Raw genomic sequence first — 15,280 nt, forward strand, 5'->3', positions numbered from 1 at the left:
CCATTGCGGCATCCAACGAGACTACCACCGCGTCTTCTTGGATCGTGTTGCAGCGACCCAAAACGCCGTGGAGACGGCGCAAATTATTGGCAGTATTGCGGTGAGGCATGAAGCCAGATTGGTCCTGATGGACCAATGTAGTGAGCAGCGGCTTGATCCTGCTAGCGAGCACCTTCGCAAGGATTTTAGGCTCAGCGTGTAACAAGGATATTGGCCTGTATGAAGAACATAGTTCTCTCGGTTTCCCATCCTTAGGTATTGCCACAAGTGTAGCGATGAGCTGGTCCCTCTGCAGTATACTCTGTTCCTTACAGGCCTCAAACATACGTTTCAGGTGTTGACCCAAGCAGTCGGGTTTGAGCTTATAAAGCTCAACAGGGAGACCATTGGGCCGAGAGCCTTTCTGGACCTGAGTTCATTAATCGCCTTGGCCAGTTCCTCCGTTGTGAGCGCAGTTTCCAGGCACTCTCGATCGTCGTCAGAGAGGGTGGGCAGTTTAATGTCAGCCAGTAGAGCAACCAAATCTTCCTCCGGCAGATCAGACCCCCTGCTGTATACCCTTTGGAAGTGCGCTGCAAAGTCCCTGATAATTTCTCGAGGTTCAGTTAGGAGGGTCCCTGAATTGACCTTAAGCTCAGACACCACCCTCTGCGCCTGCTTCTTTTTGTCCAACCAGGCTATCAATTTGCCAGCTTTGTCCCCTTGGTCATATAATCGGCCTTTCCTGTCTCTCGCTATGATCTTAGCAGCATCTGTAGCCAAAGCTTTGTATTCAGCCGCTTTGAGTTGCATATGATGTAGGAGTATCGGACTGTCATCACCCTGAGCCACCTCCTCTAGAGCGAGAAGATCCTTCTCGATATTTGTAATCTGTACCTCCCTTTCCTTGTGACATCCAGCGATTGTGGAGAGGGTTTCTCCCCTCAGCACTGTCTTAAAACGCCTCCCAGAGGACCACAGGGGATTCCACCGTCCCAACATTCTCTTGAAAGTACAGGTCGATTGATAAATTGAGTTTTTTCCTGGTTTCCGCATTACGAAGAAACCAGGCGTTTATAGGTGCCACACACCCCACCCTCTGATCCCCAACAGTGAGATGTGCCCATATAGGGGAATGGTCCGAAATACCCCTCGCCAAATGCGTGATCTCTCGGATTGTGGTATCCTGCTACAGCGGTGTGAGTATATAGTCTAACCGTGAGAAAGTGCGGTGTGGGCCTGAAAAGAAAGTATACTGTCATTGGTTCGGGTGCCGAAGACGCCAGAGATCAGTTAAACCAAACGCCTCCAGGATGCTGGAAAGCCACATGTGCCCTGGCAGTAAGCTTCGAGGTGGGTGTCTATATAAGTCGCCCGATACTACTGCATTGAAGTCCCCGCCTACTAGGAGTTGCCCCTCAGGAAGGAAAGAAGAAGCCTACCCAGATCGTGATATGACTGGGTCTGGAGACCTGGCGGAATGTAAATCGTCACCAGGTTGAGCCTAAGCCCCTCCCATTTCCCTAGGATTGCTGCAAAGCGTCCCAGTTGATCCGTATCTGAGTGATCAATGACTAATGGAAAGTTACACCGCAGTAAGATCCCCACCCCACGTGACCCAGAAGTAAAGCCGGCATGAACAGCCAGCGTGTATCCCCATCTGTTTAACGCGTGGCAGGTATTTCCGACTAGATGGGTTTCCTGCAAAAAGACCACATCTGGGAGGTGCCTTTTAATAAATTGAAGCATTATACTCCTTTTAAGCCTTGTCCCCAACCCGTTGACATTCCAGCTAAGTAGTTTAAGACTCTTATCTCACTTCGTAGCCATCGGTGGTTGTTAGCTTAGCATGCCATAAGGATCTTTTGCGACTTCTGACCAGCATAACTGAACAATTCCTGTTTGACAAGCCCAAACCCCCTCCCCCAAACCTCACCCAGCCACATCACTGAACCTTGAAACTGTCGTACCCCCCACCATCCCCCCACCCTGCTACCCTGCCACGTAGGTCTCGAACTACCCACATCCCCAACCAGCAGAGCGCCTGTCGCCCAACACACCCCAGGAGAGAGAAAAACCTCCCCTCAGCAAACTACGCAGAGGGGAAAATGCGCCGGCCCCAGCTCCAGCCGCTAAGCGCCCTCCCCCTCCATCTAAGTAATCAACTAAGCATGTGCACACTTGTTCAAGTATTGTCTCCTAGCACCTATACATCGTTCACCCCCTCCACCAAACGCTTGTCCCACTGTTTCCACGGCTGGCCGGGTCTGCCCGCCCGGTAGGGACAAGCAATTTAAGTTAAGACCAGGCATTAGCCCAAGTTCTCGCCCTATGAGGTCCCCAATAGCCCTCCCACCTATCGGTTGGTGCCCACCCAGGAGGGAGGGGGGGATTTATCTCACCCCAAAATCATGAACGAATTATATACATTACATAACAGATCGCCAGGGTCCATGTATTCAGTCCTTCCATGGATCAGTGTTCACTAGTGTCTCTGGGTATCGCCCATATTAGGGCTAGCCGACCTCGATCTCCAGGAGCGCTGACTAATTCTGTTTGTATCCGACCTGCTGTCCAATTATCCCGGGGAAGTGGCCCGAGTCTCCCACCATTCGGTGCTCCCTGATGGAGCGGACAACCACGACGGTTCTCTATCCAGCCAGTCTTGCACTTCCGACGGCGTAGTGAAGAAAAGAGATTTGCCTCCTGCGATAATTTTGAGCTTAGCCGGAACAAACATCATATACTTGATTCCCTTACTCCGGAGCGCCACGTTCACTCCATCAAAGGAGCGTCTTTCACGTTGAACCTTGAGCGTAAAGTCAGGAAAGAACCGGAGAGTGGCATTCTCATATTGTAGGTCTCCCATCAGCCTGGCAGCCTGCAGGCTAGCGTCTCTGTCCCTATGAATGAGGATCCTCGCAACGATTGTCATCGGAGGCGCTGCCTTTTATCTTTTTAAGGTCCTTCATAAAAGCACAGAGATCAACAGAACACTAGGCATTGTGGTAGGGGATAAAATAGATTTTTCTCTAATAGATGGAGCATAAATGACATGGTAATGTGATAATATAACATAATACTAGATTGAATAATGGTATTAACAAGAATACAAAAATAAGGGATGGGTGCATTTTGAAATGCTTACCATGTTTTGTGCAGAGTTAAAGTGCCTATGAAGTTGAAATTGCCCAAACAATTGTATTTGGGAAAAATGTAAACAGAAGTAACACACCTCAGTAGAGTAGAGGTTTACATAAGAACAGTGCCAGATATAGAGCTATCCTACATTAGACAAATAAGTGCCATCTTCAAAACTGACATGCACCTGGGACAGAATGGCTGCCAAAGAAAATCTTAATAAACTGGAGATTTATGTTGTGAATTGTAGGGTCTTCCTATTAAGGGTCTGGGTTGGTGGAGTTTTTCCAAAGCAAAGTACTGTTTAAACCTTGCTATGCTATCCTCCGTTTTTAACAAAATCTTTAACCTCTTGCCCCTAGAGACTCATGCAACAACCCCTTTGATGGTCCATGCTCAAATATCGAAACCAGTCTAGCCTTCCCGTTGGCCATTAATGAATCACACAGGCATTTTGTTGTAACTGACATTGTCCATCATCACTTTCTTGTTTACATTGACACACGGTCTTCCATTAAAATCTAAATTTGGAAGGACAATAGGTTTCTCATTCTATGAATAGAAAACAAATATAGGCACCAGTCAACAACATCTGAATTTGTTATCTGCCTCTTTAAATGTAGAGCATAGGCTGCTTATGCTAAAACAAATAACATGGAAAGCACACCAAAAAATTACCAGCTTCAAATATTTCCTTTTCTCTGACAAGAGGAATGATTTGTCTGCAGTGTGCGATTTCTTTTCTCCAAGTTCTCGTTTACTTCTGGAGCCAGGGGATGCCTGTAATATAAGATTTCAGTCCATGTTGAAGTAAGAAAATGCACATAGCTAGCCCAACATAGCACCTCCAAAATGAACTAATGCTTTTTGAAAACGACATGACTTAGAATCCAAGTTACAGGAGACAGGACAAAAAGATCTAAAGCTAAACCATTAAGTGCATTGGATAAAATCACTACATACCTTCCATGATGTCGAAAAACTGAACATTACAATGAAATGAATGAATTGCATCTATTTATTTGGTTAATAAAAATCTTTACAACATAAAATAAAATAAAAGGTTAACAGACCGATCACTTGTCTCTACACCGCCAAGCATGATCAAGAAACTAAAGCGTGGGGAGGTGAAGCAGTCGATTAGCTAAATACTTTGCATAATAACAATGCGCACTGCCAAAGCCAATAGGTCTGGTTTAATGTGCTAATGCACGTAACGTTAAGAAATTAGAGCAAGACAAATAGGAGGGAGCTAGCAGGAGCAAACATAGTATGCTATAATTGTAAAGTAATCCCTTATGCAGTTCAGTTCAAGCACTTGAGTGGAGGCGGATGGACACACCTACATAGCAAGAAGCATTTAGTGAGAGATGAACACTCTGCTATGCTGAATCAAGACTTGATTGACAAAAATCATGATTTAGAGTATGGTGGATGGTTTACTCCGTGACAAAGGTGAGGGTCATCCTGTCCGCATTATTACAAGCGCCTTATATTCTGTGGCACATGTAATAAGGCATATGGAATAGCCGACCTGTTTATGACAGAGTAACCCTACAGCTAAATTCTAAATCAGTCCCAAAGTCTCAAGTTGAAGAAAGTCAATGGATGAAAGCGGTAGATGCAAGCCCACTCTGTGTAGATTGTTAGAAATAGGTCAGTTTGACAGCTCTACTGTCACAGCCCTGACCAAACTAAGAAACATAACCAACATACCGATCAATTTCTTCTATGCAACCACCATGGTAAACAGTAGCTAAATGTTTTAGTCACAGTGGGTCAGTCAGGCAGTAAATGCAGCTGATGAAACTCTTAAGTGTTTTGCACTTGTCTATATTTTATAGCGAGCACAGTATATTTAACATAACTGCAATGCAAAAAGTATAGGAGTGGGATGAGCAAACAAATGAGTGAGTGGTATAAGCAAACAAATGAGAGTGTGTGTCACTTGACATTAAACATAGCAAGCTGACTTTGCAGTTAGTTACCTATAATATACAACACTGGACAATTATCATTCCAAGGCACAATGAAGGTGGCTGGTGGAAACGTTAAGACGTGGGAAAGACCAAGTCAATAATGTTCCAAACTGTCCAGTTTCTCACTGTAACAAGTTCTAATCATATGCCAACCCTCTGCTACTTTCTAGTACTGTATATTTCAATATGGGTTGAAGGATCTACAGTCAGCGTTTCTATATGACTATATGAACAGGTAGACCCACAAACCGTTTTTTCCATTCTTGTAATGTGGAATATCATCAAAGACTTGAAAAACCGGCCATAAGTGGGGAGGGTATTTGTAGGCTAGTGGTGGGCAGGAGTGACTAGCTAGAGCGAGGAAAACCCTACTCTGAAGGCCTGTCCAGAAGAAACCTACAAGTACCCCAATTCCGCAATTCCCAGCCTATGATTAAAAATGGTTGGTTTCCACCTGACAACCAGCTAACATTGGGAACTCAATGCAAAAACTCTCATGCACAAAAAGTTTCAGCTGTTATAATACTTGGAACCACACATGCATGGACCTTCTGTGTGTTCAACTATGTGTCAATGAGGCTCACTTTCTGCGCCCTGATCTGTGTTGTGATTTGCTGCGATTCCCTTCTCTATTGTCTCTTAGGGCCAGATGTATGACAGATTTGTGGTCACAAACAGCCCGTTTGCGACTGCAAAATAGGTCTGCCCTATTTACAAACCCAATTTTGTGAGTCGGTAAACATATTACCGACTCGCAAAATAGGGTTTGCGAATCGCTATTAGAAAGGGGCATGCCAATGGCATCCCTTCCTAATAGCGACTCGCACTTCAATGTAAGATTGTTGGGGGGAGGAGCCAAGACGGCGGCCAAAATGGCCGCATAGCCGCCCGGCTCCGCAGCTCGCCCTCGCCTTTTGCCCCATCCTGGCACTGATCCTGCATCCCGGTCGCGGCTAAATCCGGCTGAACACCTCTGGAGTGCGGCGATGCCACTCTGGCTCGAAACCTGCTCCTGACGGCCGAGATCCATCGCCCCAAACATTCCGGCCCTGGCACTGATTGGGCCGGGACCTTGCGTGACGCGGCAGCCGATGCGCGGCTGCACAACAGCGGCCCCGAGAGACCATCTTTGCCCGGTGATTCGGACCGTGACTTTCGATTGGAGCGGCCTGAAACGACAGCTCGGGGATTGCATCAACACCCCAGAATAGCCTACCAACGACTTGCGCCTTCGCATGCCACTGCTCGCACACTCGGCTGCATCTACCGCCGTACGAAACGGCTTTGCCCCACTCCACGCACTGCCGGCGACCGATGGATGTCCTTATAGTGTGGCTCTGAGTGAGCACTCGGTTATGCCCGGCGAGTGCTTTACAATGCGGTAGGTGTTTTCTGTTCCCGTATGTGCCTGGTGAGATCTGCCGGTGCGTGGTGGACGGCGCTTGCTTTCCTGGCGGCTGGTGGGGCTTGCTTCTTTTCCGGATCTGGGGTCCCTCGCTAGAGTGGCACGCCACACTGACCGGTACTGGGGCGATGGCACCCACAACGCGAGATGTCCTGCTGGCCCTCGCAGATTTGCACTCCGAATTGAGGAGTCGTTTGCAGCTCGGTGATGACTTGCGGATAGTGGCAATGTGTTCAATGGCGGACGGCCAACTTGCTGATCCGGAGCCCGACATCTCCTGGTGTGCTGGCACTGAGGACCCCCTGAACTGGGTTCAGTCTGATTGTGGATTTGGTGGGACCTGCAGCCGAGCCTCTGTGTTTGCGGATGTTCTCACCCGCCGATCGGCTGTTATATCTCCTGACCGCCCTTACTTTGTTTTTGCGACGGCTAGCGTGTTATGGAGTTGCGCAATCACTTTGCCTTCATTCCGTCTCTTTGCTGCTACTTTGGCTCCAAAAGTGACTGTGGACTCATCGAACCTGCTTCCTTACATCGTGCGGCGCCTTACTACCTTGACCCGGACTGGACAAGGCTGAACCTGGACTTTTTACGTCTTTATTGGATTCTCTGATGCCGGATTGAGACATAGCTTGTGGGTGCGACTTTGAGTGACCGGGATGATTCTATGTTGTTTGCCCTCCATTATGATGGGCTCTTTGTTCGTCAGGGTGGGTGGGTGGGGGCGTATCTGGGGCCGGGGCTAGGGCCCTCCTCCTATTTTCCCTTTTTCGGGGTTTTCTGGGGCGACAGGCATGCCTATGGGGGGGGGGGCCGTGGCCTTCCGCTGCATGCAGGGTGGGGGGTAGGGGTGGGGTGTGTTTCTCGTTTCTCTTTGTCTCTATGGCCCACTTTTTCTTTCCTTTTCTTTCTTTCCTCTTACTTAATAACTCTTCCTTTATAACTTTATAATTGTAGTCGGGGTTTAGATTCCTCGAGTGGATGATTATTTGTGTCCCTTTTTTGTCGCGAGATCCTGTTCATATTATTCGCTTAGTGGGTGGGTTCTTGTGCCTCGATGGACTGCTCTCGGACTTATATCCTCTTGTTATGTTTGCATTGTTGCGCTGAATTGAAGGCTATTGTCCCTACATGTGCATAGCATAGTGCATGATGTCGTAACGTTGCATTTACTCTGAATCTTCAATTTTTTGAACTAGACTCCTCCCACATCCTGTAAAACTGCTGACAATTCTGATCATCGCACCTGATTTTTTGTTGCCTCATTGCTGGAGTCTATGACATCATTATCCTGTGTTGCACGATGATTTGGCCTCTGGATGTTATTTCATGGCCTTCTGACCTTTATTCGATTTGCATGCGATTTTATCCTGCTAGCGTATTTTTCAGCTAATTCTCCGATTGCGACTCTTGATATTGTTGGTAATCTGTTGGGTTCATTGCCCCCTCTTCGTTTATTGCGGATCATATGGCAAATGCTTCTTTTCATTTATAAACTTTAAAATTAACCTGATTTATCCTGTGCTCGACGGTCACCTTTTCATATGTGTCATTTTGACCACTGGCTGGTTTTTCTCTAGTGACTGCTGAGCCATTCTATTGTTATATTTGTGCTGCCCATTGATTTTGAGGCCGGCCAGGTCGGTTGTAGGCCTATGTATGTATGCTTTTGTGCTTCAATAAAGGTTTTAAAAAAAAATAAAAAATAAATAAATAAAAGATTGTTTTGCGGCCGCAAAACACTCACAGTTTACCACCCATTTCAAATGGGTGGTAAGCCATTCGCAAACGGGAAGGGGTCCCAAGGAGAGCCCTTGCCTCTTGTGACAGGCATTGAAAATATTTTTAAGAGTAGGCAGTGGTCCCAAGGATTACCGCCTGCTCCTAAAAACTGAAACAGTAACGTTCATATTTCTTTTTAAATGCATCCCGTTTTCCTTGGGCTGCATTTAAAAAAAAAAAATGCTTTATTTAAAAAGCAGTCACAGACATGGTGGTCTGCTGACCCCAGCAGGCCACCATCCCTGTGAGTTCTAGCCATTCCCAATAGGGTTGCAAATTGCACCTGCCTCATGAATATTAACGAGGCAGGCAATTTGCGACCTTAATAGGAATCGCAAACAGTGTCTGAGACACTGTTGTAAATTACAATTTGCGAGTCGGAAAACAATGCATTTTGCGACTTGCAAATTGGAAGGGTTGTATGTCTGCCACTTAGTTTTGCATCCCCATGAGCACATTGAATAGTGGCATGTATGCTGCACTGGGATGGAAGTCGCCTCTGCAGATACTGATGTGCATTAATCACCGACATTGTGGTGCTACTGTACGTTGATTCTTATGCAAACGATGTTTCTTCATCAACATCTGAATTAGAGGATGTAATGGTAACCCACCACTACATGGAAGGAACCTACCTGGGCAAATGGTACATGTGCAGAACCTGGGCAGTTTCAACATTTGCAAAAGCTATGTAACAGAGTAGTTGGCAGCTGGGAGACAAAGCTTCATAAGATGAGAGGTAGTGTAGCTTTTTCTTTAATCTGTTAATGCCACAATGAAGTTCATTTCAAGGCTTTATAAACCTGTGCCATCTTTTCTCCAAACATTTCTTGTCAACCCCAGCGTTTCGTACCCAGTGATCTTGACAATCCTCAGAGACCAATGGAGGTTCTCCTTTTACTATTTCTGTCGGCATCAGAGCTGGGTTCCGATGTTTGGGTAACACCTAATGTGTGAGCGGTGACACAGGTACAGGCCTTTTTACCTGTAAATCTTGTTCAGTGCTCCAATACTGGGGTCCTTGCACTTCATCATGTTCTATGATGGGTGAAGAATGACTGTAAGGTGTGTGGTGTTAGTCTTTGGAAGGTGAGGGGTTACATAGGTGTATCTAGATTGGTGAGATTAGAAGACCACTGCACATCTCGAAGTACATCACCAGATGGGAGATTTTTCAATGTCCATCTCAGATATTGCAACCTCTGACTGGGCCGAGGAGGTGCTTCATCGCTTTGAAACATTGAGACGACTAAGTCAGTTTCATTCCCAGACCACCCACTGTCTGTCGTCACCTGCCTTCAGCGGTCATCAGATCGAAGAACATCTAGCTCCTGAACCCACAGCTTCGGGTCTGGTTGTATTGGGAGGATGGTGGTGTTGTTCACTGGCTCCACTGTTTCTGGAACCACTGAGATTATCTTTATCGCTGTTATAGTTTGAGATGATACTTGTAAAAGGTATGCTCATACCGAGCCATATACCAGACCAGTTGCTGTTGGTTTGCCCAGAGTCAGCTGGGATTGCCCTGGACCTGTTAACCATGCCAGAATAAAATCTCAACTGCTGGCTGCTGAGATACAACCACCTGCTCAACTATTCCCAAAGGGATATATATATATATATATATATATATATATATATATATATATATATATATATATATATATATATATATATATATATATATATATATATATATATATATATATAGAGAGAGAGAGATATATATACATACATACATACATACATACATATATGGCTCTCTGTCTCTCTGTTCATTCATTGTCTGTGAGCACTCAATCCAGCTGGGCCCTTACCTGGACTCTCAACTCTAGTTAAAAGGAATGAAAGGATTGTAGGACATACTGTAAAATGTAGGCAGCAGTGACCACCAGTGTGTCTTATAGTTAGCATTTATGAGTGATGAGTGCACATACTTAGTCCACTTCAACTAAGAACAATTAAATGGAAATTGAAATGTTACTATAGTGATACTTTTTCTGGGAGTGGGAAAGAGATCAAGATTGCTTGCTAAATGAAGATAGGTTTTGTGATGCAGATCACAGTGTTCCCCAGTATTAAATTAGCTCAAATATTTGGTCCTTGGATGATAGTCTGAAATGTTAATGACCTTTAGAGAGTGCAACTACAACCTGTAGATCTATTGGCACTAAGAGAAAGAAGTTATGACCTGACTTTATGAAATGGCAAGGTGAGTTCTAATACTTTTCTTAAAGGTTAGGCATGACTCTGCCTTGTAACTGAAATGGAAGACTGTTCCACAGGCAGAAAGTTAACACTGCGAGATATTTGTCTCCATGTGTGGACTTCATAAAGCACAGAACCTTAAGAACTTGCATTGGAAAAGCGCATGGATCCAACGTAAACATATTCTGAATCTTGAGCTCAGTTAGCGAGAGGTGAGTTCACCAATACCTTTGTAAGCATACAAAAGGACTTACATTTAATTCTGTTGTGGATTGGAAGCCAATCCAGCTGGCGGAGAGAAGGTTTAGATGGTGAAAAGTGGCAGGTTTGAGTGACCATTCTTGCAGTCTTGTTTTGAATAACTTGCAGCCTCCTGAGTTGACACTTGGTGATCTCAAGATAGAGGAAGCTAGCGTAATCAATCTTGAACCTATCAAGGATAAGACCAAGGTGCATCTGCCATACTATGACAAGAATGAACAAATAGATCTTAATTTGAGAAATAGCAAGGCAGCAGCAATAGTTGAAGTCTAAGAGTTTAATTTCAGGTGACTTAACAATGGTCTTATGAGTTGGAAATCGCATAGAGAGTTAGACCAGATGGGAGGAGATCAAAACTGAGGACTGTTACCAACTATTAGAACTTCAATTTTATCAGGATTTTTCTTTAGCCAGTTTTGATTCATCCCTTTTTTAATATTCACTGTAAAAACCAAGAGGTTTAAGGGATTTTCGGGGGAAAAGTTCAATTAAAACGTAACATTTTAAATCCAAAAAACACTGAAATACCCATTAAAGTTTACTGACATAACTATAACTTGTGCCCCCTCCAGGCACAATGATATAATAAATGATATGATTTCAGATGAAATTATAAATGATTACCCAGACCATGTCATGAGTGATGCAATATGTGAGGTCAATAGCAGGGCATGATGAGGATGCAAGTTATAGTTACTTCAACTATAACTGATGAATTTCAGGTTTTTTTGTTTAAAATGTTGGGTTTTAACTGATGTTTTCAACTAATTGTAATATCGCGTTGTCCTTTGTTTTATTCAGTGTATTTCTGAATTTATTTTAATGTAAGTTAATATATTTTTTTCTATATCTAAAGATAATGTTGCTTTAACATTTGGTTTTTTCATTGAATTTCAAGGATTTCAAATGTAAAGTAAAATCTTATTACAAGTAAAAATTCCACAATTATCTCCTTACTGCTGCTGTACTCCCTGCAACCCCGAAAAACACTTCAAACTTGCTTTGGTGGTGCCCCTACACCTCCTTGAGACATCACAGGAACATAAATGAACCAGGACATGCCCTTACAAGGCACTATGGGTTGCTCCAGGCCCAGGCAGTGAATACTATATGAGTGGCTCTGGCCACTCACATCTATTGACTGTGTCCTCGCCATGCATCCGTTTTCTTTATTCTGGTAGGAGCGTCCCACAAGTTTAGGGGTCGTTGGGAGCCCCAAGGCTCCTGCAGCCGCAGCTAGCTCCTGCGTGGGGGAGACAGTATCTTTTTTGCTGAGCAGTATTTATTTTGGTGGGTGCCCAAGTCACACCTGGGGTGCCCGTAGCTTCAGTAATCATTGGAGGCTCGTAGGGGCGGGGGGACTCCAATGCCACCATGGTCCCAAACAAGCTCCTTGCGGGCACCGTACCATAGCATGGTGCCACAGAGAAGCCGGCATCTTCTGTGCTCCAAACATCGGTTGATCTAATGTGCCTCCTGCCATGGGCTGGAGGTTTAGACTGCATTGCTCCTGCCCACCCAAAGGGCACTCCACACGCCTAGCTCTGGGGACTTTCTTTTCCTCTCTGTCCCGGTAGAAGATGGGGGCCACACGCTTGCCTCCTCCCCAGAACAATTTTAATAAAAAAATAAAAAATGCACCTAACCCCAGTCCCTGGAACAGTCATGAGGTGTTTTAAAAAAAAACTACCTTTTTAAAAAAAAATTAATTAGCTGGTTCCGCAGAATTATCATGCACACTTTTTTCTTTACATTTTCGCTCAAGGGGAATCCGCGCCACAGAAGCTAAGTAATCAGGTTAGCCCTACCCAGCCCACTTGTGTCCTTTCTTCCAAGAATATTGACAGGGTATGGAGAACAAGACCCCGAACCCTGTAATGGCAATTGCAGCATTTCTGTTCATGTCGTAGCCGGGCGGTCATTACAAAAAGCTCCCTCAGACAATCAGAACACTTGGATTTTTTAGTTCAAGCTAACTGTCACTATCCCTATTTTTTCAACACTAATTTCTCAAAAACTACTGAACAGAATTTCACCAAATCCCAAAAAGCGCGCTTACTGAGTAAAGAATTTGCTTTCTGCCTACTTTAGTGTAATACTGTTCAGCTGTTTTAGCTGTAGTGCTGTTAAAAATTCCCATATGAAATTGTGTTTTGTGAAACTTCCTTCTTCTCAGCCTCTTCTTCATGGAACACCTCAAAACTTCCCAAGAAAGAGAGGAGGTGGATGCACTTTTTGGGGGGAAAGTACAATGAAAATTTGTCTAATGGCAGTAAAGTTATCAGCAAAACAAAAATGCTGGTTCTATAGACAGGGAAGAGTTCTGGGGGACACAGTAACCGAGGGGTAGTTGGAAAAAATAGGTTATTGAACTACAGATTTTGTGATCTACCATTAAAAAGAGATGTGTACCATTTTAGGGTGTTTCCTTTTTAGGTCTCGCCTGTCGATGCGCATGCGCATCGAGCAAGCGAGACTATAGGGGCTCATCCACTCTTTATCCACACTGCAAGGAATCGTGGCGATTCCTTGCAGTGCCCGTGACTTTTAAGCTCAATGCGCATGCGCATTGAGCTTAAAAGCGCGTGCACGTCCGTCTTTGTTTACCCGCTCCGCCCCCTCCCCGCCGTCTCGCATTTCCCCTGCCGCATCAAAGGCTTTCACGGCCGGCCGGCCATGCTTTCAGTTTCACGACCGGCCGGCCGTGTCAATTACATTACAAAGCTCGCTCTCCCTGCTCCGCCCCCTGCTCCGGCCGAGACGCATTTCTCCTCCCTCCTCCCCCCATTCACGTTTATTCTACTTCTTATCTGGCCTGGAAAGCCTCGACAATGCTTTTTCTTTCTCTCTACTCAGTTCCTTCTTCTCCTCATTTAATTCCTCTTTCTTTTGCTTCATTTCAGCTCACCTTGTTTTACCTCCCCCTCCCCTCTGCCCTGCGCTTCCCCTCTCGCCTCTGCTTCATGTCTCCTTGGCTTCTCCTTTTCTCTATTATCCTTTTGCTTCCACCATATCTCTCCTGTGCTTCCTCCCTCTTCTTGCTTACCCCGTGCCTCGCGTCACAGGTTTTCCTTCTTTTTTCCCGCCTTTCTCCCTCTCCTCGCTCACTCCATAGATGATGCCGGCGCCTGTGCTCAGCACAGAAACAATTAACATTTGAAATGGGCATACGGGTCTTTGCAGAGCCGGGAGGTATGCAACACTCACGCCCAGGTGCCAATTCACGTCATAAAGGTAGTCAGTCATAGAGGTACGCATGACAAAGTTATAAGTGTACGAACATCATTCTTGATTTTGCATATGCCTATTTATGGACACAAACGTCACCAACATACACGCATCTAATAACACGCACACGTGCTCAAGAATCTATCCACGCCATGTAAGAAGCCCTGAAGGGCCCACTGCTGTTCTCAGAGGAACCTGGGCCTGCGAGAGACCCCTTGGACTCAGATCCCGTTCAGGGCAAAATATTGCTCGGTGCACTCACTCTCGAAGGCCTGAAGGAAGAGCTTGTGGTCGGCTTGAAGCTGCTCCATCTTCGGCTTCTTCACCGGCAGCACCGTGGCAGAGGCAGCGACCGCGGGGGAGTACCCGGACCCACTGCCCGATTTACCGCCCGAGGAAGAACCGCCGCTAAAACCTCCAGAACCGGGACCCGAGCCGCTGCCGCCATGCTTATGAGGTGCCATCAGCCCCTCCGCCTCCGGAACCCGACCAGGGATGCCACCGAAATTTGCTAAATTTATTTTCCGTGCTTTTATTTTTAAAAAATTTAAATATGCGGGATTAAAAAAAATCTTCGTAGGTGTACTTAAAAATAAAGAGGCGGGTGGTGTCAGGAGGGAGGGTGGAGGCCGCTCTTTGTCCAAGACTATATTACATAAAAATAATTTCTACATATAACAGAAACCCATAAATAGGGAATCAAAGGCGTTTACGCCCGGATCCATCAGGCAAAACTCCATGCGAGAACCCCCCCACTCTCGCTGGACAGACAACACACACCAGTCTCTTTCAGCCTCTCCCCCTCCCGACCGCCCACCTTCGGCACGCACCGCCCCCTCGTGGTGACGCTAAGCAATCCGGCGAGAGAGCTGTCGGATGCTCTCAATCCATTGGCTAAAGACACCGCCACGCTGACGAGCCGCTTCTGGGAAGTTTGGTTGGTGTGATGCGCGCGCTCACCGATCGCGCTCCTTTCCCCTTCTTTGAACTGAATTCGCGGGAACCGGTATCTAGCGAGATGCATTCTGGGCATCCGTAAACCGAACATAGTTTCCCTTCATTTACGTCTCCTTCAACAAAAATCAGTAGTCCCCGGAGAGTGCACCGCCGTAATTGATTGGCGGTGCTTTTAATTTTCATCAACGTCCAAGTTTACATTTGTCGGATCCAAGTTTGTGTTGCACAGCAGCAGCAGCAGTATCACTCTCTCACCCTCACTCACCCTCAACCCCTCCCCCTCGACCCCTCCCCCTCAACCCCTCACTCACCCTCAACCCCTCACTCACCCTCAACCCCT

The 15,280-nt window shown here is 45.9% G+C and overlaps 1 protein-coding gene across 2 annotated transcripts in view; it reads right to left on the reverse strand.

Moving 5' to 3' along the window:
- Positions 1-15,280, reverse strand: part of ITGA6 (integrin subunit alpha 6) — a 229,215-nt gene that overhangs the window by 20,836 nt on the left and 193,099 nt on the right. For both annotated transcript variants that reach the window (XM_078681563.1, XM_078681564.1), the window contains exon 21: positions 3,799-3,900. In XM_078681563.1, coding sequence (XP_078537689.1) covers positions 3,799-3,900 — 102 coding nt within the window. The remainder of the gene's footprint in view (positions 1-3,798; positions 3,901-15,280) is intronic.

The sequence above is a fragment of the Lissotriton helveticus genome, chromosome 3_1 (assembly GCF_964261635.1).
Source record: "Lissotriton helveticus chromosome 3_1, aLisHel1.1, whole genome shotgun sequence".
Classification (NCBI taxonomy): domain Eukaryota; kingdom Metazoa; phylum Chordata; class Amphibia; order Caudata; family Salamandridae; genus Lissotriton; species Lissotriton helveticus.